The sequence below is a fragment of the Prionailurus bengalensis genome, chromosome A2, assembly GCF_016509475.1.
Source record: "Prionailurus bengalensis isolate Pbe53 chromosome A2, Fcat_Pben_1.1_paternal_pri, whole genome shotgun sequence".
Lineage (NCBI taxonomy): Eukaryota > Metazoa > Chordata > Mammalia > Carnivora > Felidae > Prionailurus > Prionailurus bengalensis.
Window position 1 is genome coordinate 19,237,142 of NC_057348.1, and position 27,714 is coordinate 19,264,855.

Here is a 27,714-nt window from a genome sequence, read left to right on the forward strand (position 1 = left end):
TACTAACTGTTAAATTAACCCTGGAAAATGACTTTCAGGAGCCTGTGCCTTGGATTGGAGAATATCAATCAAATGACACTCTGAAGATCTGCCTTCAAGAATTCTCTTAATTTCAGAGTGCGTGGCTGGCTCAGTCAGAAGAGCATATGACTCTTGATCTCAGGGTTGTGAGTTCAGCGCCATGTTGGATATAGAGATTACTTCTAAAGAAAAAAAAATTTTTTAAAGAATTCTTTTAACTTCCACAAACCTCATTTTCCTCACCTGCAAACTGGGTTTAATAACCATCTCATAGATTATAAAAATGAAAATAGGTATTTCTAAAGCACTTAGCCCAAACAATCTAGAGTCCAATAATGCAATAGTCGGTCAACTAACCTTAGTTCTCTTAAAACTGGGTTACACGTGACGTTTTACATCGTGTCAGTGAACACAAACTACTCTTTTAAGGCCTTTGTAACAAAGGCAAAGAATTACCAATAGAGGTAAGAGTTCTAATCTGGGTCTGCAAATGGCAGATTGGCAACTCCACCCTTGGTTTTGAAAAACAACAACAACAACAACGAAATGCGCAGGAAATTAACACAGGGCGTGAGTGACAGGATGCCTTAGCGACCACACTTCCCAGCAGTCTACGCGCAGTCAGACACCGTCGCGGATTGGACGCCACCTCAAGAGGCTGGTGGTGCGGGGGAGGGGACAGGCGCGAGGTACTGTGGGTAGGAGACGGCCGTCGGCCGAGGCGCCATTTTGTGAGGCAGCCGTACCCTGTTGGAGATTCTGGGGCACAAAACCGCTATTTCTGCCACTTCGGTCTCTCCTGGGGGTAAGTGCGGCAGCCACCCGTAAAGACCGGCAGTTCATGCTTTTGAGGCAAGCCTCATGCAGCTTCCCTGACAGCCGCGGGCGGCGGCCGATCAGTCCCAGCTGCATCTCTAGAGTAGCTACCCGAAGCATTGGAGGGCCGCGCCCCTGCTCGCCGCCTGCGCTGTCAGCTCTCGGAGGGCGTCCTCCCGCCCAACCTGAGGCCCACTTTTTTTCGGGCGCTTGACTGTACCCCTGCCGGAACGCATTTCCAACTCCCCAACCCAGCTGAATGTGGAGCCATCGCCTGTCCTTCGGGTACTTCTCAGGGGTGTCCGGCAGTTTTTAGCCGCCATCGCCCCGCAGCTGCAGTTGAATCCGCCTATCCAGGAGGAGGTTCGGTGAAGGCTGATCTGCGGGCTGGGAGCCTCTTGGGGTTCGGGAGGGGCATGTGCAGGCAGAAAGGGAAAGCCGGACGCCGGAGTGGGTCGCGCAGGCAGTGGCGCCGCCATCTCGGCTGCAACACCCCACGGAGGTGGGTCCAGGCGCTGCCCGAGACACAAGGGGCGGCATCTGAGATTCTGCTCAGGACCTTATTTCTCCCAGGTGGTTCTCTTCCTTTTATTAATTCAGCAAATGTTCGTTGAGCGCCTGCTCCGGAACAGGCGCCAGGGACGGCTGTAACTAGTTTCTCAGACCTCGCACGCATCGAACGCGGTCTAGCTGTGTGATGTTTTATTACCACCAGGGCGCTGCGGGGCCTAGTTGGTCGCCTCAAGGGCTTGTGGTGGTTATTGTTGCTGAGAAATTAAGTCGTGTCGAGGTTTGCTCTTGTCTTACTGAAATATGAAATAGCTTTGGATCAGCCGTTACGTTATAAATGGAGATTTCAATCAGCACGGCATTCTGGCTTCTAAAATGTTTCAACTTTTCATCAGAAAATACTGAATTTCATGTTGCTGCTTGTATTAATAAAGACACTTTGATTAATGTTTTGAAAAGGTCAACTACCCCGTTGGAGTTGCTTTGATTAGAACACAGGGAGCTGATTGCATCTCTGCCTTTTTTGCTTTGTAATCCTAAAGTAGGGGAAGGGAAGGAGTTTTTTTCCTGTATTCTTTTATGAGTTTGTTATCAAATAGAAAATCTAATATTTTAAAGTATGCCTTATCTTCCTGCTGTGCTCATTTCAGTAAAACCTTAGTGTGATTTCAATATTGACAGTTGATTCCCACCTCCCTTCTCTCCTACCTCCCCGCCGCCACCTTGTATAATCACTGTTAATAATTTGATGAAATTCCAACCTCAGCAGTGTCCTAGCTTATGGAATGATGGCCTTAAATGATCTCTCAAATTTTCAGTGATCAGTCTCTCTTATTTCCTAGAAAAAAACAAAATTTGAACCTTTTGGAGCAGAGTGCTACATCTTCAGTAGGACAATGGGTTCAGACAAACGGTAAGTTACTAGCGTACCTGTCTTTGTTCACAACATTTCATTGGGAAACTGAACTACTTGTTAAAAATTGATTGTTTATCAAACAAATGTAAGGGACTATTTTGTGCCAGGCATTGCTGTTAGCCCCTTCATGAGCCTTGCTCTCACAATCAGGTGGCTTAGTGAAAGAATTGAAGTACTGTGTGAACTCTGCTATATAAAAGAAGTCGAGGGTGCTGCTAGAACACATAGGAAGCATGTGTTTTCCTGGAGACATCTAGGAAAGCTTCCTGGAGAAAGTAATCTTTAAGGTGAAGCCTGAGGATAAGTAAGAATAAAGGAGGGCAGGGTGGAGTGGTTCACTGAGAGTTCCCAGTGTGGAAAACAGCCTGTGCAAAAGCCAGGAGAGATCATACAGTCTGCCACTTTACATAGTACCCGGCTGTAGCAAGCAATCAGTGAATGCCAGTTCTTGTTACTGTCCACTCCATAGCAGGATGATCCAGATTTATAGAAGCTCTGGACTATGGATTACATGAAAAATAAATGAATTGAAAAATTGCTAAAGAATTAGTAGAAAATTAAGATGACAGCATTTGGCTGCTCTGTCATCTGGGGATTCTCCCACCCAGACCATTTGATTTGAATACTCGACTTTTACTTATTCATTCCTCCTCAGTATTCAGGCTGGTCCCAGTGGTAGATCAAATCAAATTAACAGCCCAAAGAGACTCAGGAAAAGTTCTTGTCACGTGATGTCATTATTCTAATGCTGTGTTAGCAGTCTGTGGTTCCAAATAACTTACTAAACTAACATTTACCCTTTTAGGGTTTCCAGTCCCTATAGTTCACATCATGAAGTAGTCCTAGATTACTTGTTCTGTTGGTTTCTTTTTAGTAAATTTGTATTTTCTAAATGAGGCACTTCTAAGCCTTTCCTTTGTCTTATCCTTACATGGTTTTATGAACCTGATAAACAGTTTATGAAAAAACTAGATCTTTGGTCAAATGGGATTAAGCCTCTTGTTATTAGATTTTCCTGTGAGACCTAACGCTGCCGAGAAACCAAAAATAAACCAGATGTTCTAGGAAATGATGTTCTCTGCTGGTACTAGTTAGTAACAAATGAACTTGGTTAACTGCCTGATAAGGAAAAAAAAAAAACAAAAAACAAAAACTAATTTAATTCATCCAGGTTGTTGGTCCATTTCCCAGTAGTGTGATACCCTGGAGAGTGGATGAGTCAGAACACTCTCTCCTTTGAAATTGGGTGAAATGCTAAAAATTGCTTTCTTCCTATTTTTGATCACTAAGATCTGAATCAGGGATGGAAGGGGTGATATGTGTGTAGACTACAGGCTTGGGAATATGCAGGATAAACTTGGACAACCTGACCTTTGTAAAAAAATATTAAACCCAGACATTTGATACCCATATTTTCAGATTTAGCATTATCTCCTGAAAGTTATTTTTTCCTTTAAGGAATTTAGATGTTTTTCCTAGTAGTTGTCTTTATAAACTAGAATTTGGTGATCACATTTTGAGGGATACTTTAAACTATTTTGGTATCTTATAAACTGAGCTGTAGGGGTATGTGTTTTCTACCATGTTTTCTAAAGGTATAAAATGTGATTTACTTTAGAGTAAATGAAAATTATTTTCCCTGGCAGAGTGAGTAGAACAGAGCGTAGTGGAAGGTACGGTTCCATCATAGACAGGGATGACCGGGATGAGCGTGAATCCAGAAGCAGGCGGAGGGACTCAGATTACAAAAGATCTAGTGATGATCGGAGGGGCGACAGATACGACGACTACCGAGACTATGATAGCCCAGAGGTGAGTGGTCAGCAATTGGTGTGAAATAGTTAGATTATGAATTGTATGCACAAAGCCTTTAAGATTCTGGAAATGAAATAAGTATACCAAGTGTAGAACTCTGTTGAGTATTATATTCAAATTCTATTATTCTGAAATCTGTTGAGATAACTCTAACCCTCAAAGACAGCTGAGCCTCTGGTAATAGAAATTACTGGCCAGGATTTACATAGGGCTCACCGTGCACCAGGCACTCTTTTGAGCACTTGACTTACATGAACTCGTGTAGGTCTCATTACAACTTACGGTACATGTCTTCCCATTTTAAAGATGAGGCAATTGGAGCGTAATAATATACCAACACTGTGCCTCAGATGCTACTTCTGAAAGTTGTAGTTTCAGTCACCATAGTTTTTTTCTCATTTCTCTTCTATATGTAAATAGAGCTTTGTTTAGAAGTAATTGTGTTGCCCATATAATTATGCAGGGCTTTTTTTTTTCATGCATACAATCTTCATATTGTGACAGGTCATGTAGTATTTCACTGTGTGTTAGTGTACTGTACAGTGAGTTGTTAAACCATTCTTCCTGAACTAATGGTTATGGCCCTTCTTTTTTTGTTGTTTTTTTTGTTTGTTTTGTTTTTTGTGTTTGTTTTAGAAACACTACAGTGAACATCATCATAGAGTTTCAGTATCCTCTCTGTTGTTCCTAAAGATAAATTCCTAGGGCCTGGATCAAAGAATATAAACCCACTGTGATTTTAATTGTAATTTTATTTATTATAAATCAGAGAGAACGCGAAAGAAGGAACAGTGACCGATCCGAAGATGGCTACCATTCAGATGGTGACTATGGCGAGCATGACTACAGGCATGACATCAGTGATGAGAGGGAGAGCAAGACCATCATGCTGCGCGGGCTTCCCATCACCATCACAGAGAGCGATGTAAGGGGAGACAGCAGTTACAATGAGCAGTCCAGTAGGCACAACCGATTTGGAACTTCTGCCATTTTATGTGCTATTGTTTTATCTCAAGCTAACATCTCAGCTAGTGAAGTATATTTCTGTCTTTAGGATGGAGTTCTTTCAACTTGGTTCAGAAGTTAATTACCATTTATATTTAGACTTTGAAGCTCAAGGTAGAGGAGGTCTTATTCCTTCAATAGCCCTTAGAAGGTAGTTTTTTATTTTTATTTTTATTGAATTGGTTACTTAGTGAGGATGTATCAGCAAAAACATTTTCTTCATGATCTGGCCACCTTTGATTTGATGAAAATTATACTATCCATTTGAGACCTAAGAACCCTGTTGAAAAGGAAGGCCATTACTTGGCTCCCCACTCCTAGAACTGGCCAACAAGGGCCTTGGTATACTGGGTGCTATCTGATTTTCACTGGCATCTCTGGCCCTCACCCATTCCTTCTAGCCACATCCACCACCTGCCTCCCCTGCAGGCCACTTCAAATATGTTCATTGTTCTACCAGTGTGCCTTTTTCTGCTTGAAGTCTCCATTATGTGAAGCCTTCCCTGATCTACTAGGCAGACTGGTGTTAGAAGAGGTCCTGTTGAAAGAGGTTCTGCAGAATGTCCTGGTGGGGGGAAAAAGAAAGAAAAAGGGCTGCCTGACTGGCTCACTTGGTAGGGCATGCTACTACTGAACTTGGGGTTGTGAGTTCAAGCCCCATGTTGGGAGTAGAGGTTATTATTACTTAAAGTTTACTTACTTATTTTGAGAGCGAGAGCAGGCATAAGCAGAGGAGGGGCAAAGAGAGGAGAGAGAGAATCCCAAGCAGACTCTGTACTGTCAGCTTGGAGCCTGACTCGGGGCTGGAACTCCTGACCCTGAGATCATGACATGAGCTGAAACCAAGAGTCAGACTCTTAACCAACTGGGCCACCCAGGTGTCCCTGGAGTAGAAATTTTTTTTTTTTTAATGTTTGTTAATTTTTGAGAAAGAGACAAAGACAGAGTGCGAGCCAGGGAGGGACAGAGAGGGAGACAGAATCCGAAGCAGGCTCCAGGCTCCAATCTGTCAGCACTGAGCCCAAGGTGGGGCTCGAACCCATGAACCGTGAGATCATGACCTGATCTGAAGTTGGACAGATCTGAGCCACCAGATCTGAGCCACCCAGGTGCCCCCCCCCTTTTTCTTAATGTCTCTGGAGGTTTAAGGGAGGTTTTATTAGTGGGGGGTAAAGAAGGGTTCCAGGGAGATCTTAGTTGAACTGATTCTTGAGGGATAGAAAGAAATGTTTGGGTTTGGTGGAGAACTGGGGGAAAGGTGTAGACTGCACTTCTAGGCAGTAGGGTAACATAAGCACACCTGGAAATAGATTCTGAATTTAGTCAAGGCATTGAACCAGGTTGATTTGGCTGATGTTAAAGGCTTTTGGCAGGGGTGAGGGATGTGGGAAGGTGCTGTTGAGGCCAGGCTCTGGAATCTTTAAAAGCCCAGCTAAGTATAAAGTTACTGGGTAGCTCAGTTGGTGTAAACACTAGAGCTTCTGACTCTTGATTTCAGCTCAGGTCATGATTTCATGCTCAGCATGGAGCCTGCTTGAGATTCTTTCTTCCTCTGTTCCTCTTGCCCGCTTGTGCATGCACAGTCTCTCTCTCTAATAAAATTAAAAAAAAAAAAAAAAAGGTACTAAGGGCTTTTCCTAGTAGCAAAAGCTATGCAAGTTAGAATGTTGGAGGAAAGAATGGTAGTGGGTAGACAGGGAAGGCAGAGATGAGCACAGGTAGGGGCAACGGTGGGCATGTAGAATAAGATGCAGGAAATGCAGGAGGAGTCCATTTAGGAAAGTTTGCTTGTTAAGCAGGTTGTTCCCTTGAGTAGTCTGCTGACCTGTGATCCTGGGAGTCTGCAGAGGAAGTGAGTAGCATGGAGAAGCAGTGCTCTAGCTGACTTGGGGAACCTCCCTGCTGGCAGTGAAACAAGATTGTAATGCTTTTGTATTTCAGGCTTCTTCAGGGAAATAGAATCGCCTACCATAAGAAGGCTGGTTTTCAAAGTAGAATTTCTCAGGCCCCCAAATTATGTAGTATTCTTAGCAGATTCATTTGTTGAGGTTTTAAAACATTTTAAAATTATAGTATTTAATCTCCTGGACTTCAGTTTATCATTTTCATTATTGTTTATCTTTTTTTGTTTAGCCCTCCCTCCCCCTGACTGACATGAACTCTTGCAATAACTATCTTTAGTTACTATGTTACTATATGTTACTGTTACCACTGCTTTTGTAGTAACTATCTTTAGTTATTCTGATGACCAGTTAGTTATTACTAAGCATGGACCTGAGTCACATGGTGGGGTCTGGCTCTGTGTAGAACTTCTACTCTGTGGAAAAAATAGACATAGTCGATTCTCTTTCTTTGGGGTGGTTATGGTCGGTTTATAAAGTCATTGCAAATAGCATACTGAATACTGAACTATCACTCCTAGAGAAGATACAAAGTTAGGTTCCTGTGAGCCTCTGGTCACAACATTTTCATCAACAGATCAATACATAACCTTGTTTTAGGTGCATTTTGGTTTAGAGATACCTTATTTAATATATATTGTTGATTCATAAACCTTGAACTCACATCTAACCACACTATAACTTGTGCCTGAATGAAGCTTGTCTTACATACATATTTTTTCTGTAAGGGACATCATAGCCTTCTTGCATTCAGGAACACTAGACAGAAACTCGAGCACTACATTTGGAGAGCCATTTTATTCTTTATTTTAAATTTTTTTATTGTTTTATTTTAAAGCACAAGTGGGGGGATGGCAGAGAGAGAGAGGGAGAATTTTAAGCAGACTTCACTCTCAGCTCAGAGCCCAACACGGCGCTTGGTCCCATGACCCTAAGATCATGACCTGACCCAAAATTAAGGGTTGATGCTCAACTGACTGAGTCACCCAGGTGCCCCTGGAGGGCCATTTTATTTTTTTTCAACGTTTTTTTTTTTATTTATTTTTTTTGGGACAGAGAGAGACAGAGCATGAACGGGGGAGGGGCAGAGAGAGAGGGAGACACAGAAGCGGAAACAGGCTCCAGGCTCTGAGCCATCAGCCCAGAGCCCGACGCGGGGCTCGAACTCCCGGACCGCGAGATCGTGACCTGGCTGAAGTCGGACGCTTAACCGACTGCGCCACCCAGGCGCCCCTGGAGGGCCATTTTAGATAGTGAAATCACCAGGGCGCCTGGCTGACTCAGTTGGTAGAACATGTGACTCTTAATATCAGGGGTTGTGAGTTCAAGCCTCATGCTGGGTACAGAGATTACTTCAAAACTAAACAACTAGGTAGATATATGGATAGTGAAATCAACCAAAGGTACAAAAATGTGATATACTTGGCACTAAATAGATAGTGAAAAAGATACGTGCTTACATTATGAAAGCTGAAACCAGGCAAAACATTACCCCGGCCTGGGACAGGTGCATCAAGTGACTCAAACCTTTCCTTCTCCTGCATATGTCCACAGATGACTTGGAAGTGCCAAAAGTATTGATTTGGAGTTACAAATTTCAGTGAACGGGCAAATTTGCAAACACAGAATGCACAAATAATGAGGATCGATAGTGTATAATCCCATAGCCTTTGCACGTAATTATGGAAAGTTGGAGACTTCGTCTCACAAATTTGGCCCTGGTTTTTTTTTCCTAGGAGTATTGCTACCTGGCATGATTGATAAAGAGATTAGGGTATTTCATTGCCTTTTGTAGTAAGGGCTTGGTCTGACATCAGTAACAAACCTTCTAGCCCAAATTCATTTTTCTAGGCCCAGTTATTGCTTGACCTATTAGGAGCCTAGGAATGTTATGAGCTTTGTTAGTTTTCACCACTAATGTAAATATAAGAAAATTATTTCTTTCGTATTGTGCAAAAAATGTTTGAGAGAGTTCCTTGTGTTTTTGGCTATTGATTCTTGATCATATACTTTAGAGGACAATAGCACATTCTTTGCCTCTTCTAAATTTCATTTTCTTTCTGGTCCTTTAAACAAAGGACAGCAAAGTGAGACTAGAGGAGAGAAGCTTGCAGGACAGCATGCCGTGGGCAAGACTGTTTATAACATAAATACTTGTACCTCAGGGAAATCCCCAGGCAGCATATAAAGAATGCATTTGAGGGGAAAAAAAAAAAAAAAAAGAATGCGTTTGAGGCTGTTCTAATGCATTTCATTTCTGTGAGAAGCGTTCCCTTTTTTCCATGTTTAGAATAATTGCATTTTGGTGATAGAAGTTAAAAACTTGGCTGATTAAAGCAGTTGATGCAGTTCTTGGTCCTTGAATTTTCTTTGATGTGGAATAGTTTGTGGCTGAAGCTTTAACTATAAACGTGTAAAACTCTGCAGATTCGGGAAATGATGGAGTCCTTTGAAGGCCCTCAGCCTGCGGATGTGAGGCTGATGAAGAGGAAAACAGGTGAGAGCTTGCTTAGTTCCGGCGGTTCTGGCTCTCTTCCCCATTCCCACCTCAGCCCCTAAAGACCATCCTGATTCCCCCAGTCTTCAAGCACATGAATTCAGAATGAAAGGTTTGCCATGGCTAAGGAATGTGACTCTTTGAAAACGATATTAGAGAGCACCTGAGGACCTTTTTAAAAACTTTGTTTTTAGGGGCTTTTTTTTTTCCTTCGGTAAGTAGTGATTTATAAACTCCTTGTTTGACTGTTTGTAGTCGGTTGCATGGTTACTTTTTAAGCGTGGAATCAAATCGAGTGGCACTTAGTTCAGGCGGCTTGGTTCCTTGCCATGGCAAAGTATCAAGAAGATCCCCAAGTCAAGTCACATTTGTAAAGCTGCTTCCCAATTGGCTTTGTCACGCAGTGTTGAAGCAGTGGGAGAGAGATTCACCTGTTATAAAGGAACTGACTAACACGAGTATCCCGTCTATATCTGAATGCTGTCTCTAGGTGTAAGCCGTGGTTTCGCCTTCGTGGAGTTTTATCACTTGCAAGATGCTACCAGCTGGATGGAAGCCAATCAGGTTGCTTCACTCACCAAGTCTAGATATTCATGAAAATGGAACAAGTCTGTACAATTTAAAAAAAAAAAAAAAGGTTGAAGGAGTGGTTTGTTCCAAAGGAGTGATTTTTTTTTTAAAGAAAAGCTTTGTATATATTAAAATTGATATTATTAGAATAAATAACAGCAGCAAGGACTGCATTGCAGAATGTGCTCTGCCTTTAAACATGGCTGCCTGGCAGGACTTTGTTAATCACTGAATACCTGTCTGGTGATTACCAAAACATCTTAATGTTCCCTTTTCCCCTACTGATTATGTTCCTATTCATTATGTCCATTGAGAGTAATCTTAAAATACCCAACTCTCGATTCGACAGTAAAGAGAATATAGTAGAAGTCTGCTACTGGCATTTTGTAAGTGATTCCTTATTTCTGCTTGGAGACCATAAGCCTCCTGGAGGCATAACTGTTCGTATGGGTCTTCAGGACTATTTAAGGACCTCCGTGGAATTTATGAACAATAAGTCTGATGAGATTAGCCTGGGAGCTAGTGTCCTGCTGCTGTCTAATCTAGTTAAACTGGCATTAACGTTCTAATCTCCCTGAGAATGCCTTTTAAAGTCCGTTGAAAGCAAATCATTGATGGTTCTTTGATGTAGCATTAACTGAAGTGTTCTACAGTTTGTCAAGAAAACGTTCAGTACTTGGCACTTCAGTAACATTTTTTGCCAGAACTCCATAGCACAGTGTTGAATGCCTTAACCAAATGCGTTCTGAGAAGTTTGCTTAACTCATTATGTTGCTTTTCTGCAGCATTTTATTTGTCACCCATAAATAAGAGTTATATTCTTTAGTAATATAACAAGACTCACTAATGAGGGTATCATTTTGATTGATTTGTTAGATTTTTAAGCCTCTCATTTTCTTAACCCAGAGGTGACAGCCTGATCTTAAAATTGAAGTTTCATTCATTTCATACCATGGACATCATACTAGTAAATATAGAATATAAACACAAGCTTCATGTGAGTCTGCTTTCTTGATGTGACAGCATCTTTTGATGCAGTGGAGGTATCAGAATGACTTGCCTGGGAGTTTAAAACTCCAAAGAAATTAAAACCCACAAGACATTTAAAAAGATCTCCACAATTTTAATGTATACAAAGCTAAGTTACTGTGTAATATTTCATTACAGTTCAAATTCACTCCAGAAATAAAAGGCTAATAGGATTAGGGACTCAGTGATAGTTTGGAGTCTCCCCCAGCACACACCCCTCCTACTGGGATGATCTGTTGACATATCTCCCAGCTTCATTTTTGTTTCTGTACAACACAGTGAGTGGATGGCCCTTCAGCTTTTTCCTTCTTGGCCAGACATGCAGTCTTGCCTTTAGATAATGCAGAGACAACATTCACAGCATGTCTTAACTCTTCCAGGATTTGCAAGAACCAAATTGCTCAACAGTATGTATATTTAGAGGGGTTAGACTCCTTTTAAAAATTTGGATATCTAACCTCCTACTAATTCTGTTCTGATATTGTCAGAACATCCCATTCCCTCCCCCCTCCTGCCCCCCCGCCCCAATAAAAAAAAGAAGAAAAAGAAGAAAAGATGCTCCTGTTAAATGAAGGCTCTTTGGGGGCAGGTGCTGGATATACATACTCTTGGCTAGACTGATTGAGCTTGGAGTTTTGACCTTCAAAGTTGATTCCCTTTTAGTCACATGGTTGACCTGAAGGGTAAGGTGGTGTATGCATTTATAAACTCTTCCGACCCCCCTGAAGAAACTTCATTGGCCTCCTGGTTACTCATCCTGAAGAGAGTACCATGTATTTCAGTGAAAAACACATCCATCACTTAGGACATGACATGGTTTCAGTTGGCAGGAAGAAATCTCATTTAGCTGCTTTAGAGTGGATGGCATTCAGAATAGGCCCTCCTAAGAAAAAGTAACCAGATTCCCTTTAAAAATGAGCTCCCCTCCCCTCGTCCCCCAGAGGACAGACACATGCTGAAGCAGGAGTTTGGGGAAAGGGAAAATAGAAAGGCTTTTACTTTACATAAGGACGGGGGACTGGGGGAAAAGTGAAGCGAAGCCCAAGGACACCATGCTGAGGCTAAAGTAGGCAATCTCAGAACTGGGAGAGTTGTGTCTTCTGCTTTTTGAAATAGACTGTCACTCTCGGGCAGCCTGGCAATGCTGAATGTTAGGACTTCTGTCTCTGCTGGAGACACGGCCTGGTGCATGTCAGCGGTTAGAGTTTGGCAGCTTTCTCAGCACTCCCTGACTCCGTTTACCTTTACTCCGCATCCCATTCTCTTACTGCCTATCTGAAGGATTGGATGGGCAGAGTATAGGTGGCGGTGGTTGGTCCTCCCCGTATGTTGTCCATTTAATTCCAGAGCACTGATTTTTCCGAAGTGTGCTCTGCCCTGGGAAAATGGACACATGTTCCTCACAATGGGAATAACTAGTTACTTCTTTTTTTACAGAAAAAGCTAGTGATTCAAGGAAAGCACATTGCGATGCATTATAGCAATCCCAGACCTAAGTTTGAAGATTGGCTTTGTAACAAGGTAAGCATGTGTTCTTCCCAGATAGACCAAACTCCTTCAAGTTTTGTTTTCTCTTTGTCTGTCTGAACAAGGAAGCTAGAAAGTATACAATCACCAGCTTTTATCATAGGGTGATTTTCCTGGTTCATGACTTTCTTTTCATCCTCCTGTGCAGGTACTAGAATCCCTAGAACATTAGAGATTTTTTTAAGATCCAGGTTCTTGGACACCTGGGTGGGTCCGTCGGTTAAGCCTCCGGCTTCAGCTCAGATCATAATCTCAAGGTTCACAAGTTTGAGCCTCAATTGGGCTCCTACTGACAGCTCAGATTCTGTGTCTTCTCTCTCTCTTCCCCTCCCCTGCTCACACTGTCTGTCTCTCTCTTTCAAAAATAAACGTTGAAAAAAAAAAAAAGATCCAGGTTTGGGGTTGCCTGGGTGGCTCAGTTGGTTGAGCGTCTGACTCTTGATTTCAGCCCAGGTCATGATCTCACAGTTCATGGGTTCGAGCCCTGCATCAGCCTCTGTGCTGACAGCGTGGAGCCTGGTTGGGATTCTCTCTCTGCCTCTCCTTCACTCATGCTCGCTTGCTCTGACTTCAAAATAAGTAAATAAATATTTGGGGGGTTGGGGGGAGATCCAGGTTCTAAGCTCAGTGTTTCAATTAGGATTTTAGGTTTGTTCCACTTTACTGTTTCTTGATTTCTAGAGCTCTCAACTTGTGGCATAGTCCTTAATTACATTAACAAAATCCTTCTGACTCTGCTCAAGTTATGTAAGATCCGTTATGGTTCTGTCAGGGCACCTGGCTGGCTCATTCGATAGAGCATGCACCTCCTGATCTCAGAGTCGTAAGTTCAAGCCCCACGTTGGGCATACAGCTTACTTAAAGAAAAAATAATAATACTAAAAAGAAATTTAAAAGCAGAAATATTGTAGTCCTGTCAGCATTGCACCATTTGAGCTTGCCATTCTGAGAGTATTCCGATTCATTGTTCTTCACGTCTACTGTTTCCAGAAGGGGGCTTGACAGTATTCCATTCACATCTTGCTTGTGTGTATAGAGTGGTCCATATAGTGAGTGCTCTTCTGATTGAAGAACAAATTTTGCCACTGTTTGCTGTAGGGTTTTGGGTGAACTTAAACTTTCCCTCAACTTGATAAAAAGGGAATTCTACTTCAAACTATGTCAAGATTTGTTTTTCTTGTTAGAATTCACATACTGAAACATTTTACATTTAAAATTTTTAGGTGAATGCCCTTTTGTCTTGGTTACATGTTATCACTCTCTGCTTTTTTATTTGCTTACTGGGACTTGTCCATGGCCCTGTAGCCCCTAACCCACCTCATCACTAGTAAGCCTGGCCTACTGTGAGAAATAATTACAGAGAAAACTTTTTTTCTTCCAGTGCTGCCTTAACAATTTCAGGAAAAGACTAAAATGCTTCCGGTGTGGAGCGGACAAGTTTGGTAAGCCCAAATTCAGCTATTTGGAATATGCATTGAAAACCTGACTAATTAGGGGGCACCTGGGTGGCTTAGTTGATTGAGTGTCCAACTCTTGGTTTGGGCTCAGGTCATGATCTCATAGTTCATGGGTTTGAGCCCCAAGTTAGGCTCCATGATGATAGCGCACCCCTGCATGCACACTATTTCTCAAAAATAAACTTAAAAAAAACAAACCAAAAACCTGACTAATTAGGTTGTCTGTGGTATAGATTGTAAAGCATTTCAGGAAGTCATGTATCTTCTGTAAACTTGCTTACCTTGTGTTAGGGAAATGCTTCTGATGACTGTGTGTGCAGAGAGTTCCTTTATTTTCCAAAATTAAGTCTGCTCACCTGGTTTGCATTTTGAATCTGTTTTTCTGTAGTACCAAGGTAATGTCAGTCCTCTCCAGCCCAGTTTCTGCATTCCACATGTATCGTGTCAAAATTAATGATGTTTTATTATAGCCACAGATGGTTTAAAAAGAAAAAAATGGCTACTACATTTGCTTACAATTAAAACTTCGGGGTTTGAATGTATTTCTTTACTAAAAAAAAAATACTGGTTTATTATTTGTTTGTCTTCAGTAACTGACTCCCCCTGTCTCCTCCCCTTCTTGTAGACTCTGAACAGGAAGTGCCCCCTGGAACCACAGAATCTGTTCAGTCTGTGGATTACTACTGTGATAGTAAGTTCCAGTATATTCTTGGCCTTTATGGTATTACTTGACCTCAGTTGGGAGTTTTTGTGCTCTTACACTTTTTTAATGACCAACATTAGCTTTAGTTTATCCCATGAAAGATTGGTTTTTAGAATCTTCTCCATGTCAAAGTGCAAGATACACTAGGAACCTCCCAAATCAATTTATGTGTTTGTACTTGAGCCTGCCTTCAAAAGCATTGGTGGTGGTAATGCACATACATGTTATTTGTCTCTTTCACCTCCAGCAATCATACTTCGAAACATAGCCCCGCACACTGTGGTGGATTCCATCATGACAGCGCTGTCTCCCTATGCATCCTTAGCTGTCAATAACATTCGCCTCATAAAAGATAAACAGACCCAGCAGAACAGAGGCTTCGCATTTGTGCAGCTGTCCTCTGCAATGGTGAGCTCACTGAATCTTTTCTTTTAAGAGAAACTGGGCTTGGAGCACCTGGGTGGCTCAGTCAGTTAGGCAGCCGACACTGAGCATGGAGCCTGCTCAAGATTGTCTCTCCCTCTGCCTCTCTCCTCTGTTCATGTTCTCTCTAGAATAAAATTAAATAAACTGGGCTTTAAGAGACAAATGTGGTTCATCTAAAAGTAGTACTCTCTGTAAGGCTCCTGGAACCCAAAGTTCAAGACTACGTAATGATAGTTATTGTAGTGCTAAATTAGAGGACCAGTTACTTTGATAAGTGGTAAAAATAATGCGTATACCTGTGAATGATTGGCAGAACTGAAGTTTTGAGCCACACTTTAATTTTTCCTTCTTGCTTTGTTTTAGATTGATTTAGCATTTACTCCTTTAATAATAAGGAATGCCTTCATGTGCTGGAGGAAAGAGGGCTGTATTTTTTCCTTGAGGTTTCGTGTGTACAAACAATTATGAATTACTGTTCTTTTTTAATAGAAAGCTGTATTTCTTTGAATGGGGTAGGTGGTAGGGAGCGATTTTAAATTATAGGACAAAATGGTCTTTCTTGACCTTCTCCTTCAGGATGCCTCTCAGCTTCTTCAGATATTACAGAGTCTCCATCCTCCTTTGAAAATTGACGGCAAAACTATTGGGGTTGATTTTGCGAAAAGTGCCAGAAAGTGAGTAACTTCATTGTCCTTATTTCAAACTGCTGTACTTGCACACTTGCCCAGGGATGGTTTGCTGACTGTACCCTAAGCCCATGTTCTCCTCCCTGAGACACAATCCTCCCTGGTTGCCAAGGTCAGGAGGGAGTCAGCTGTCTTTCTTAAAACATATTCTTTCCTGTCCTGAGGAACTAGTTGCTGGAAAACTACAAAGCAGGACAGAGGCAGACATGGCAGATGGGTTGAGAATATGTGCTATGCAAACAGCTTCAAGGTGGTGCAAACCCATCTGGAAATAATCTTTTCCTTCCAGAAGCTTCGTATAGAGAAAGCTTTAGTCTAGAGATATAAATGTCCCATTTGAAGTGTCATTACTCATCCAGCAGATACCTTACTAGATGGCAGGATACAGAGTAAAATGGTGACACTACAGAGACATTTGCCCACTGAGGAATTGGCCCATGGAGACCCCTTTCTGCTCTGAAATGAGGCCTTGCTAGCATTTGAGAGTTCCCGACAAAGGCTAGAGTGAATTGATGTTTCCTTGACAGTATGGGAGCATGGATAGGAAGCATACTGAAATAGAATCACATGCTTGGATTTTTGTGGTTTCAGAGACTTGGTCCTCCCAGATGGTAACCGGGTCAGCGCCTTCTCTGTGGCTAGTACAGCCATTGCTGCAGCTCAGTGGTCATCCACCCAGGTAAGATAGATGTTTTTTGTCAAAGTAGTGTGTTGGTGCCCAAATTCACAGAAGTAGTCTTAGAAGCTCTCTAAGGACAGTTTTAGGGAGTACTTCCTGGCTTCTTTCCTTGGTGTCTACTAAACTCACCTGTGTGTCCTCTTCTTTTGACATGCTGTAGTCTCAGAGTGGTGAAGGAGGCAGTGTTGACTACAGTTACCTGCAGCCAGGCCAAGATGGCTATGCCCAATACGCTCAGGTAGGTAGATTTGACCAACATCCACCTTCTCTCCAGAGCATGTCTGAGAACAGCAGCTTTTAACAGTGCACTTTTCTTCAGTACTCACAGGATTACCAACAGTTTTATCAGCAACAAACTGGAGGATTGGAATCTGATGCGTCATCTGCATCAGGTAGTAAACTTCATCTGTTTTACCTTTTGTTTAAGTAGCTGTGGTTGAGGAGATAGAACTAGATGTCCTTGGCGCTTGGAGGGCTCAGTTGCTTAAGCGTCTGACTCTTGATTTTCCGGTCGTTAGATTGAGTCCTGCAATGGGCTCTGTGCTGTTAGCACAGATCCTACTTGGGATTCTCTCTCTTTGCCCCTCCCCTGTGTGTACTTGCTCACCCGCGTGCGCGCGCGCGCTCTCTCTCTCTCTCTCTGAAAACAAATAAATGTAAAAAAATAATAATTAGATGTTTTAACTAGACCCCAAACCAGGAGTCCATTTCCCTGCAAGGTGGTGGGGAGGGGGGGGGTGGCGGTGCACAATCAGTGCTGTCTCCATGTGTGTAAGGTTCTGGGGAAGATTAGAAGTACTTGAGTCGCTGAGAGTGTGAAACCCATGTTGTGATGAGTATTCGTTCTTGGAATTCAGCTTTGTATCTCCCCTCTCTGTGTTGTTTGGAATCATGGGTGCCCACATAGGTTCAAATGAGCAGGGAGGGTGTGGCCCTAGATTCTGGTGACCAGAAATCAATCGCAAGGGTCATTATAAGAAGGCCTTGCTTTACTTTTTGTTGTAGAATTCTAAAAGTCTTATGGTTAAATCTTTTCTCAACCCCAGATATGGATTCCTCTTCCTTTTTTTTTAGTTGTCATACAGAATATTTAACTTTGTGACATTCTAGTAGGATTATAAAAACGAAAATGTCATAGGTTCCAGGATGCTTAGTAGGAATTAAGAACTGATACATCAGGGCACCTGAGGCTCAGTTGGTTGACCGTCAGACTCTTCATTTTGGTTCAGGTCATGATCCCACAGTCATGAGATAAAGCTCTACATCAGGCTCTGCACTGAGCGTGGAATCTGCTTAAGATTCTTTCTGCCTTTGGGGCGCCTGGGTGGCGCAGTCGGTTAAGCGTCCGACTTCAGCCAGGTCAAGATCTCGTGGTCCGGGAGTTCGAGCCCCGCGTCAGGCTCTGGGCTGATGGCTCGGAGCCTGGAGCCTGTTTCCGATTCTGTGTCTCCCTCTCTCTCTGCCCCTCCCCTGTTCATGCTCTGTCTCTCTCTCTGTCCCAAAAATAAATAAACGCTGAAAAAAAATTAAAAAAAAAAAAAAAAGATTCTTTCTGCCTTTGTCCCCACCCCCGCTCATATGTGCAGATACATTCTCACTTGTTCTCTCTAAAAATTACAAAATAGGGGCAACTGGGTGTCTTGGTCACTTAAGCATCCGACTTTGGCTCAGGGCATACTCTTGTGGTTCATGGGTTCAAGCCCCACATCCGGCTGTGTGCTGACAGCTCAGAGCCAGGAGACTGCTTTGGATTCTGTGTCTCCCTCGCTCTTTGCCCCTCCCCCACTCATTCTCTGTCTTTATCTCTCCTAAAAGGCATATAATAATAATGATGATAAATAAGTAACTGACCTCACGACAAAGGCTAGTTTGGGTATTACAGATGAAGATATTTGGCTTTGAGTTCATTGCCTTGGCCCTTTCTAACCCTGCATGCATCATTTATCATCAGGCACAGCAGTGACCACCACCTCAGCAGCTGTAGTGTCCCAGAGTCCCCAGCTGTATAATCAGACCTCCAATCCGCCTGGCTCTCCGGTAATCCTGTTATCCTAAATACAGAACTGGTGACTGTTGGGGAAACTTTATTTTGTTGTACACGTATTATCCTTTCCTGCTGTATGAGCCAGGATTGAATAATACACAGACATTCCGACCTTACTTCTCTCTGTTTGGTAGTATTAGATAATGAAATAATTTGGAGTGTGTATTTAAAACATAAGATTCCAAACAAGGGGTATTTATACATTCTGCATGCTTCGACTTGACCTTTAGGAAGAAAGTTGTCAGCATGTGTTTTGCTCAAGGATTGCCTTAGATCATTGCTACAATGTGTCTGTCAGGGGAGCCCTTCCTCCTGGATGGATGATTGCAGTGATTTAGTTCTCTTAAGAGGCTTTACAGTTGAAATTATATTGAAGCTGCTGTTCTTTCCAGACTGAGGAAGCACAGCCTAGCACTAGCACAAGTACACAGGCCCCAGCCGCTTCCCCCACTGGTGTAGTTCCTGGTACCAAATATGGTAAGCCAAACCTCATGGGGCTGTTAACAGTTGGAAGGTCCTAGTTGTTGTCTGTGTCTAGTAAGAGTTCCTCTCCCTTTGTGGGTGTCAGAGGGACACTTGGGGATATGAGAGAAGACGACCATTAAGGCCTGCTGCATCTCCGTGGCTTAGAATTTGAAGTAAAGCCAGTTTCTTTATCTGGAATGACCGTGTGCTGGATTTTGTTTTTGCAGCAGTGCCTGACACATCCACTTACCAGTATGATGAATCTTCAGGATATTATTATGATCCGACAACAGGGCTGTACTATGACCCCAACTCGCAGGTAAATGCAGTTTTCCTCCCCAGCGTCACTAGAAATATCTTTGTTTTACTTAGTCTGTCTATGAGGCATGAAATGAAATACCTTCTGCAAAGGAGCAAGTGACCCAGATTAGTTTTAAGTTCTTCAGAACCACCAAGATGTAATTTCTATTTTAGGATTTTAATTTTTAGGGGCGCCTGGGTGGCGCAGTTGGTTAAGCGTCCGACTTCAGCCAGGTCACGATCTCCCGGTCCGTGAGTTCGAGCCCCGCGTCAGGCTCTGGGCTGATGGCTCGGAGCCTGGAGCCTGTTTCCGATTCTGTGTCTCCCTCTCTCTCTGCCCCTCCCCCGTTCATGCTCTGTCTCTCTCTATCCCAAAAATTAAAAAAAAAAAAAAAGTTGAAAAAAAAAGGATTTTAATTTTTAAAGGTTAAAAAAAGATGTTTTCAGGTACAACGTACATACAGAAAAATACACGAGGGGCGCCTGGGTGGCTCAGTTAAGCATCCAATTCTTGATTTCAGCTCATGATTTCACAGTTCGTGAGTTCGAGCCCCAGCCTTCTTGGGATCCTCTCCCTCTCTCTGCCCCTCCCCCATTCATGTGCACTCACTCTCTCTGTCCCTCTCTCTCTCCCTCCCTCTCTCTCAAAAATAAATAAACTTCAAACAATAGAAGAAAAATATACAGAGCTGAAGTGTACTTTTCTTTGAATGTTCATATGTATACACATTCATATATATCAGCACTGACAGGAGAAAACATTCCTGGCATGCTGAAGGTTCCCTTATGCCCCTTGTCAGTCAGTACCCATCCCCTTCAGTAATCACTAGTCAGACTTCTAGTACTACCGTGGATTAGGTTGTTAAGTTATTATAGGTGGTTGTTAGTCATTATGTAAAGACCTAGATTGAAGTTTCAAATTGTGGTTTCTCTTCCTGTGTATTTTTTAAAACTGAGATGAAATTCACATGACATAAAATTCACTTTTTTTTTTTTAAGATTTTATTTTTGCATAGGGGCGCCTGGGTGGCTCAGTCGGTAAGCATCCGACTTTGGCTCAGGTCATGATCTCGCAGTTTGTGAGTTTGAGCCCCACATAAGGCTCTGTGCTGACAGCTTGGAGCCTGGAGCCTGCTTGGGATTCTGTGTCTCCCTCCCTCTCTGCCCCTCCCCCGCTTGTGCTCTGTCTCTCAAAAATAAATAAGCATTAAAACATAATTTTTTTCAAAAAAATTTATTTTTGCATAAACCCAGCGTGGGGCTCGAATTCACAACCCATGAAATAAAGAGTCTCATGCTCTACTGACTGAGCTAGCCAAATACCCTTAAAATTTACCCATTTTAACCATTTAGAATGTATAATTTGAATATACTGGCAATGTTGTGCTACCATCACCACTAACTGCAAAACATTTTTTAAATTTATTTTTAGTAATCTCTGTACCCAACATAGGGCTCAAACTCATGACCTTGAGATGAAGAGTTGCATGCTGCTACTGACTGAGCCAGGCACCCCTTAAAGTTTATTTGTTTGTTTGTGTGTTTGTGTATTTATTTTGGTAATCCAAAATACTTTCATTGCCCCAAAAAGAAACTGTGTACCCATTAACAATCACTCCTTTGTCCCTCCTTACCCCAGTGACCACTATTTTCTTTCTGTCTCTACAAATTTGTCTCTTCCAAGCATTTCATATAAATGAAGTCAGATGACATGTGACCTCTTGGTGTCCAGCCTCTTTTACTTAACATCCTGATGTTTTCTTGAGGGTAGAAATTAGCAGATCTGTGGGGTGATGTTTTATTTTTAGTAGTGGTAGATTATTTTGAAGAGGGAAGGCAACACTAACACTCCATAAATAAACACTTATGACCAGGAGCTGTATATATAGAATAGGAAAATAAGTGCTTTTAACAGGTACTTGGTATTGAGAGCTTGTGGTTTCTGAGAAAGAGGTGTGAAGCAGTGAGGGACCCACCTGAGCAAGCCAAGCCTTGCGTGGTTCTTCCGCTCCTCTTGCTTGGTGAAGAGGTGAAGTCTGACCATTATCCAAGCAGTTCTTCTTAGTGGCCGTGTTTTTGTTGTGACTTCTGCGTCTGACCCATACCACCTTCCCTAGAAGAGACATGACAGATGTCTCTCCTGGGTCCCTGCTGAGTGAGTAGAGCGAATGACTAAGGAAGAAAGAAGTGGAGAGATAGGTGCTACCTATCTCCCATTGCAATTCATCCGACATACATCAGATCTGGTCTTCCAGGCTCCCAAACTGGCTTTTTACAACCCTGTGTTTGGTTACCTGGGTTTCCAAAGGGTTTTGATGGTTGGACCCAGTAATGAGCTGTTAACTGGTTGTCACAGAGGATGTGTGATTTAAAAACTCCTTCTGAACAAGGGGAGTCTGGCTGGCTCATTTGCCAGAGCATGCGACTCTTGATCTCAGGGTTGTGAGTTTGAGCCTCACGTTGGGTATAGAGATTACTTAAAAAATAAAATCTTGAAAAAAAAAAAACACCTCCTGCTGAACCACTTGTTCTGGCCTCCTGGTTTGTATAAACAGTCTATGGAAAGGAGTGAGACACATTGCTCTTCGGGTGCCCTCCAGGCCCACGGATTAGATTAATGGTATTACACTGTTGAGAAACCATATTCTACTTTTGTCTAAGAAGTTCCGTACCTCTTCACTGGCCAGTTCATCATCCTCACCACACCATCACATACAGCAGCTTCTCTCTGAGCAGGAGATACTACTGCTCTGCAACATGTTTTATGTTTATATGTTGAATTTTTTTTGACAAAACAATTTTGTGTGCCTTTTTGACAAAATGATCCTTTAATGGTTTGACAAAGCAGAAAGTCTGCATTAATTGTGCTTTGTTTCTAGTACTACTACAATTCCTTGACCCAGCAGTACCTTTACTGGGATGGAGAGAAAGAGACGTACGTGCCAGCTGCGGAGTCCACCTCCCACCAGCAGACGGGCCTACCTCCTGCAAAAGAAGGGAAGGAGAAGAAGGAGAAACCCAAGAGCAAAACAGCCCAGCAGGTGAAATAATGACCCAGCCAGGGGACTTCGAGGTCTTTCTGGGGTATTGGGCTTAGTTTTTTTTTTTTCTTTTCTTTTCTTTTCTTTTCTTTTTTTTTTTTTTTTTTTTTTTTTTTTTTTTTTGAGTTGTGCCCTCTCTGTCAGCTTTATTTGGATTCTCAAAAGCTGGGCCACACGTTTAATTTACATTAAGTTCATAAAGCATTTTTAATTTTTTAGTTGTTTGTCAGTTGCCCATATACATACTTAGAAGGAAGTATATTTTGGAACACTGCACAGGCTTTCAAGCAGTATTCGTTAATGATTTTGATTGTATGCAATAGTGTGTCATGAAGATATTTGTAGGTAGAAGTAAGGGCAAAGGGGGTTTTGTTCCAGAGCACGTGATTGAGGTGAGATCCTTAATGGCTTCTTACTGTGGCACAGGGGCTGACTGTTGTCTAAACTCACATATCTAAATGGTTTTTTTCATGGTTATTTGTCATTAGATCGCTAAAGACATGGAACGCTGGGCTAAGAGTTTAAACAAGCAGAAAGAAAATTTTAAAAACAGTTTTCAACCTGTTAATTCCTTGAGGGAAGAAGAGAGGAGAGAGTCTGCTGCAGCAGATGCTGGCTTTGCTCTTTTTGAGAAAAAGGTAACAGTAGCAGGAATGACCATACTTCTTCATGGGAACTTAAGTAAAACTTGAGGCTTATGACTTGTTTCTCTGTTTCCCAGGGAGCCTTAGCTGAAAGGCAGCAGCTCATTCCAGAATTGGTGCGAAATGGAGACGAGGAGAATCCCCTCAAAGTAAGGAAGGACCACCAGTGTTTTAAGGCCATTTTTGTGGTTTGTGTCTTCCTGTGATTCTCAGCTTCATCTTGGCTAATGTGATTCCTACTTAAAACTGGATGTGGTCACTGTTGGTGGGTATTGAAAAGCTTCTGCACATAGAATCCATGTCTAGGGCTTTATTTTCTGGGTGAAAGCCAGTGAGATGGAGCATTGAATGAAGCCTGAATTTGAATTCCTAAGCTCAGTTGAGTTTTATTGCATTTGTAAATAGAGGGTTTTAACAGTTTGGAAAGAGAAAATTAAGACAATAAAAAGTGTTTTACTTGATAGATACTGGTCTGGGTGGGCCATTACCCTGATCTGTCGTATTTGGGGTTTTCATCTATAATGAGTAGTTTGAAAACAACCATCCAGGAACTTTTCCTGGGCCCCAGGAGTTTGGTGCCAGCAGGCTGTCAGGCCCAGCACTTGAGGACCTGACTGTTCTGTACAGCCGGATAAATGCAGTTTCACTGTTGAAGTATGGCATGGGGCATTGGGAGTTCTCACACATCTTGGATTACACGTTGCTTTATCCAGATACATAGTCATCACTGCTTCCTGCTGTACATTTCCAATGACCCACCCTTTTGTCCCCAGAGGGGTCTGGTTGCTGCCTACAGTGGTGACAGTGACAATGAAGAGGAGCTCGTAGAGAGACTTGAGAGTGAGGAAGAAAAGCTGGCCGACTGGAAGAAGATGGCCTGCCTGCTTTGCCGGCGCCAGTTCCCTAACAGAGACGCCCTGGTCAGGCACCAGCAGCTCTCAGACCTTCACAAGGTGGCCATGATTCTCTGAGCTGATAAGAGGCAGGGAGGGGAGGCAATGAGGCAATATGGGTGCCCTGATGTTAAGTGAATGCCTTTCAGAAGACTGTTCTGATGGTAGTCTGTTCTACATCATAGAGTGGCAAAGAGCATGGCAGCTCCATATACACCAGGCTCTAGTTTTCATGCTGTAGTGTGTCGATTGGGCTTTGACTCTTAGACTAAATAGGTGTTGATAATGTTATTTCAAATTAGGATGGTCCGAATTCTTACTACGTCTGTCAAATCTCTTGTACAGCAAAACATGGATATCTACCGACGATCCAGACTGAGTGAGCAGGAGCTGGAAGCCTTGGAGCTAAGGGAGAGAGAGGTGATTGAGGGTCACTGTGCCACTAGAAGGAGTATCTTGTATTTGCTTTTAGCATTTATTTGTAGCACTTAATTCCAGGTCCCAGGGGCAAGGTAGGATTTGTCATACCACATGTCACCCGGCCATTGTGGCTCATGTCAGGTTATAGGTGCTTTGTGAGCACTCTGCACCCTCTCTTTATGAGGATGGACAGAAGCACATCCTCAAGGTTGCTCACAACTTGTGAATGCCAAATACTTACTGGTGAAGTATACTGGATTTTAGTAAAGAGAAGATGATCTCTTCTGGCCTGCAACGAGGGAGGCTTCAAATTAGGCCCAGAGGATATCAGGGCATAAGACAGACGCAGTGATACAGAAGGAAGTAATGGGCAGGACTGGGTTTGGGGTGAAGGCAGCAAAAGCAGGTGAGGCCAATAATGGACAGGCATTTGATGGTTCATGAGGCAAGTTGAGGGCCAGCCAGGCTTTAAAAAGAAATTGAGGGGGGTGCCTGGGTGGCTTGGTCGGTTAAGCGTCCGACTTCAGCTCAGGTCATGATCTCACAGCCTGTGAGTTTGAGCCCCGCGTCAGACTCTGTGCTGACAGCTCAGAGCCTGGAGCCTGTTTCAGATTCTGTGTCTCCCTCTCTATCTGCGCCTCCCCTGTTCATGCTCTGTCTCTCTCAAAAATAAATAATAGTTAAAAAGAAAAAATTAAAAAAAAAAAAAGAAATTGAGGGCCGTTGGTTAGAAATCAACCACTGGGCAAGTTACTTGATATTTTTCACCACGTGATAATTTTGTAGTTCGACTATCTGTAATTAGGGCTTTTGCTTTTCTGTTATTTTCCACTGTTTGTGGTGCCATCTGTCCCTGGAGATGGGCCTGTCCCAAGTGGTAAGAGGAATGGCATCTTTGCCCTGCTCTTCCTCTAGGACCCTGGGAGGGTGTACCCACGGCCTAGCAGGTCTGTTGAAGAGCTTGACAGGTGACGGCTAATTAAATAAAATTCCTTGTTGGAGATGTAGGTGGGCCCCAGGTTCCACACACAGTTAATCCCTACAAACCGACCATTTTTTCAATACGTTTTTTTTAAGTTTATTCATTTTTTTGAGAGAGGGTGTGCGTACACGAGCAGAGAGAGAGAGAGAGAGAGAGAGAGAGAATCCCAAGCAGTCTCCATGGCTCCACGCCATCAGCACAGAACACAACGCCAGGCTTGATCCCATGAACCCGTGAGATCATGACATGAGCCAAAATGAAGAATCAGACGCTCAACCAACTGAGCCACCCAGGGGTCCCCAAATGTACCATTTTCGGTATTGAGTGCAGTAAGGGGAAAAAAACAAAGGTGTTAGGTGTTTCAGACCACTCAAAAAGGCCAAACTCCAGACTAGGTGGTAATCACAAAGTCTAGGTGCATTAGGTTGTTGCAGCTTCAAGTCTGAATGTCTTTAACAGCGTTTTTTCTCGCACGTAGATGAAATACCGAGATCGAGCCGCAGAAAGACGGGAGAAATACGGCATTCCAGAACCTCCAGAGCCCAAGCGCAAGAAGCAATTTGATGCTGGCACTGTGTATGTGTTGTGTACCTTTTCCACTTCATTAGCAGGGGCTGTGGCTGTGTTAAGTAACTGTGTGTTTGCCACTGGCAGGAATTACGAGCAGCCCACCAAAGATGGCATTGACCACAGTAACATTGGCAACAAGATGCTGCAAGCCATGGGTTGGCGGGAAGGTTCAGGTTTGGGAAGAAAGTGTCAAGGCATCACAGCTCCCATCGAGGTAAGCAGTGAGATTGGGCTTCTGTGGTTTGCAGGTTTATTTTGGTGATGAGATGAGGTCAAAGCACCCAGACAGCCTGGGACCCAGGGGCCAGCTTTACCTTTACCATAAAGGGCCATCTCCTCTGGCAAGCCCAATGGAGTCTGGTTCCCGGCCGCCCTCCTTTATGTCACTCTTCTTTTAAGATGTCATTTGAGAGGAATGGGTGTGGTACCCTACTTGATTTTTCTGGTCTTTGGTTTTCTTGGGTAAAAGCTGTCTTGAGAACTATATATTCTTATGTCCTGTTAGAAACAGCCCCTTACTGAACACTAATTCATCCAGATAGCTTAGATTAGGTTTTTTTCAAGGTACACTGTGCTTTAATTTCTTAATCACCATGTAGGTGATCTTGGTTATGTATAAAACAAGTTACAATTTAGTAGGATTTTTATCCATGATAAATTTTTTTAGTTGCTCAAAGCTCAGATTGAGATGTAATCTCAGGTTCAGGAGTCCCCCACCCACTGGCCTTCTAGACGAGAGCGCCACCAGGGACTGTTCCTTCTCTAACCTGGCAGCCCAGCTTAGGTCAGACTCCTACAGGCCATGTTTATCTTGTGCAAGCCAGTTCTGCCATCGGGGTGTCCTGCTACAATCTGCCCATGATTACCAGACCTTCCTAGGCTTCAGTGGAGTATTTTGGGGCCCTTAATAGGTACAGAAGCCTGCTGAGCAGGCACTGGGGGACAGGGTTGGAGGATGTGTCTCCATCTGCCTGTCTTCCTTAGCACATTTTATTCCTTCAGTCCTTAACCCTACTCCAGGTCTCCAAAACTTCCTCTCTTCTGTCCCCTGGTGGGTGGTCCTTTTCAGTTGGGAGTCTGCTGGATGAGCAGGGGTTGAAGCGGTCCACACCCTACCTGCCCTCTGCTGACAGAAATTCTGTTCCCCTAGGCTCAAGTCCGGCTAAAAGGAGCTGGCCTAGGAGCCAAAGGCAGTGCATACGGACTGTCGGGTGCGGATTCCTACAAAGATGCTGTCCGGAAGGCCATGTTTGCTCGGTTCACGGAGATGGAGTGAGGTTCAGAGAGAGAGGGAGGGCAGGAAAGATGATGAGCTCCTCGGAGCACAAGGAGTGGTCCATCTCCTGAATTCACTCTTAGCGCCTGTCTCTTTAAGGGCATGCCTTGTGCTGTTAATAGTTTTTAGGGCGAACCACTCCATTCTACAAGGTTCTCCCACTTAAAGGAGTTCTCCTTATATGGGCTGTCTGGTGAATGGCCTTCCTTCCTGCCAGAGGGCTTGTGAGCTGGCCAAGGGGACAGTGAGTCTTTTATACTTCAGTGTACATAGTGTAATGTAGTGTGTTTTACATGTGTAGCCCATGTCGTGGTCCGTCAGCCCCTCTCATTGCTAGGGGGTGTTGAGATGCCCTAGGTGGTATGTGACACCAAAGCCGCCTCTGTCATTTGTTGTGCTGTCTTTTCTTGGCAAAAGCCTTGTGTATATTTGTATATTACACATTTGTACAGAATTTTGGAAGATTTTCAGTCTAGTTGCCAAATCTGGCTCCTTTACAAAAGAAATACCTTGAAAAATGA

The 27,714-nt window shown here is 43.1% G+C and overlaps 1 protein-coding gene across 4 annotated transcripts; it reads left to right on the forward strand.

The window, feature by feature from the left end:
- The first annotated feature begins 704 nt into the window (after positions 1–704).
- Positions 705–27,714, forward strand: RBM5 (RNA binding motif protein 5). Of its 4 annotated transcripts, none has more exons than XM_043590450.1 (25): positions 705–826; positions 2,190–2,260; positions 3,910–4,075; positions 4,848–5,003; positions 9,412–9,481; positions 9,972–10,045; positions 12,518–12,601; positions 13,989–14,049; positions 14,690–14,755; positions 15,015–15,175; positions 15,770–15,867; positions 16,471–16,558; positions 16,719–16,796; positions 16,878–16,950; positions 18,510–18,595; positions 18,995–19,079; positions 19,295–19,386; positions 22,247–22,408; positions 22,897–23,046; positions 23,130–23,201; positions 23,826–24,005; positions 24,291–24,365; positions 25,826–25,923; positions 26,002–26,131; positions 27,068–27,714. In XM_043590450.1, exons 2-25 carry the CDS (start codon positions 2,244–2,246, stop codon positions 27,191–27,193), a joined length of 2,448 nt encoding a protein of 815 aa, XP_043446385.1. In that variant the 5' UTR covers positions 705–826; positions 2,190–2,243; the 3' UTR covers positions 27,194–27,714. The 4 variants fall into 4 exon arrangements, with proteins under 4 accessions (XP_043446385.1, XP_043446384.1, XP_043446386.1 ...); XM_043590451.1 differs by having other exon boundaries at positions 721–830; XM_043590449.1 differs by having other exon boundaries at positions 25,826–26,131.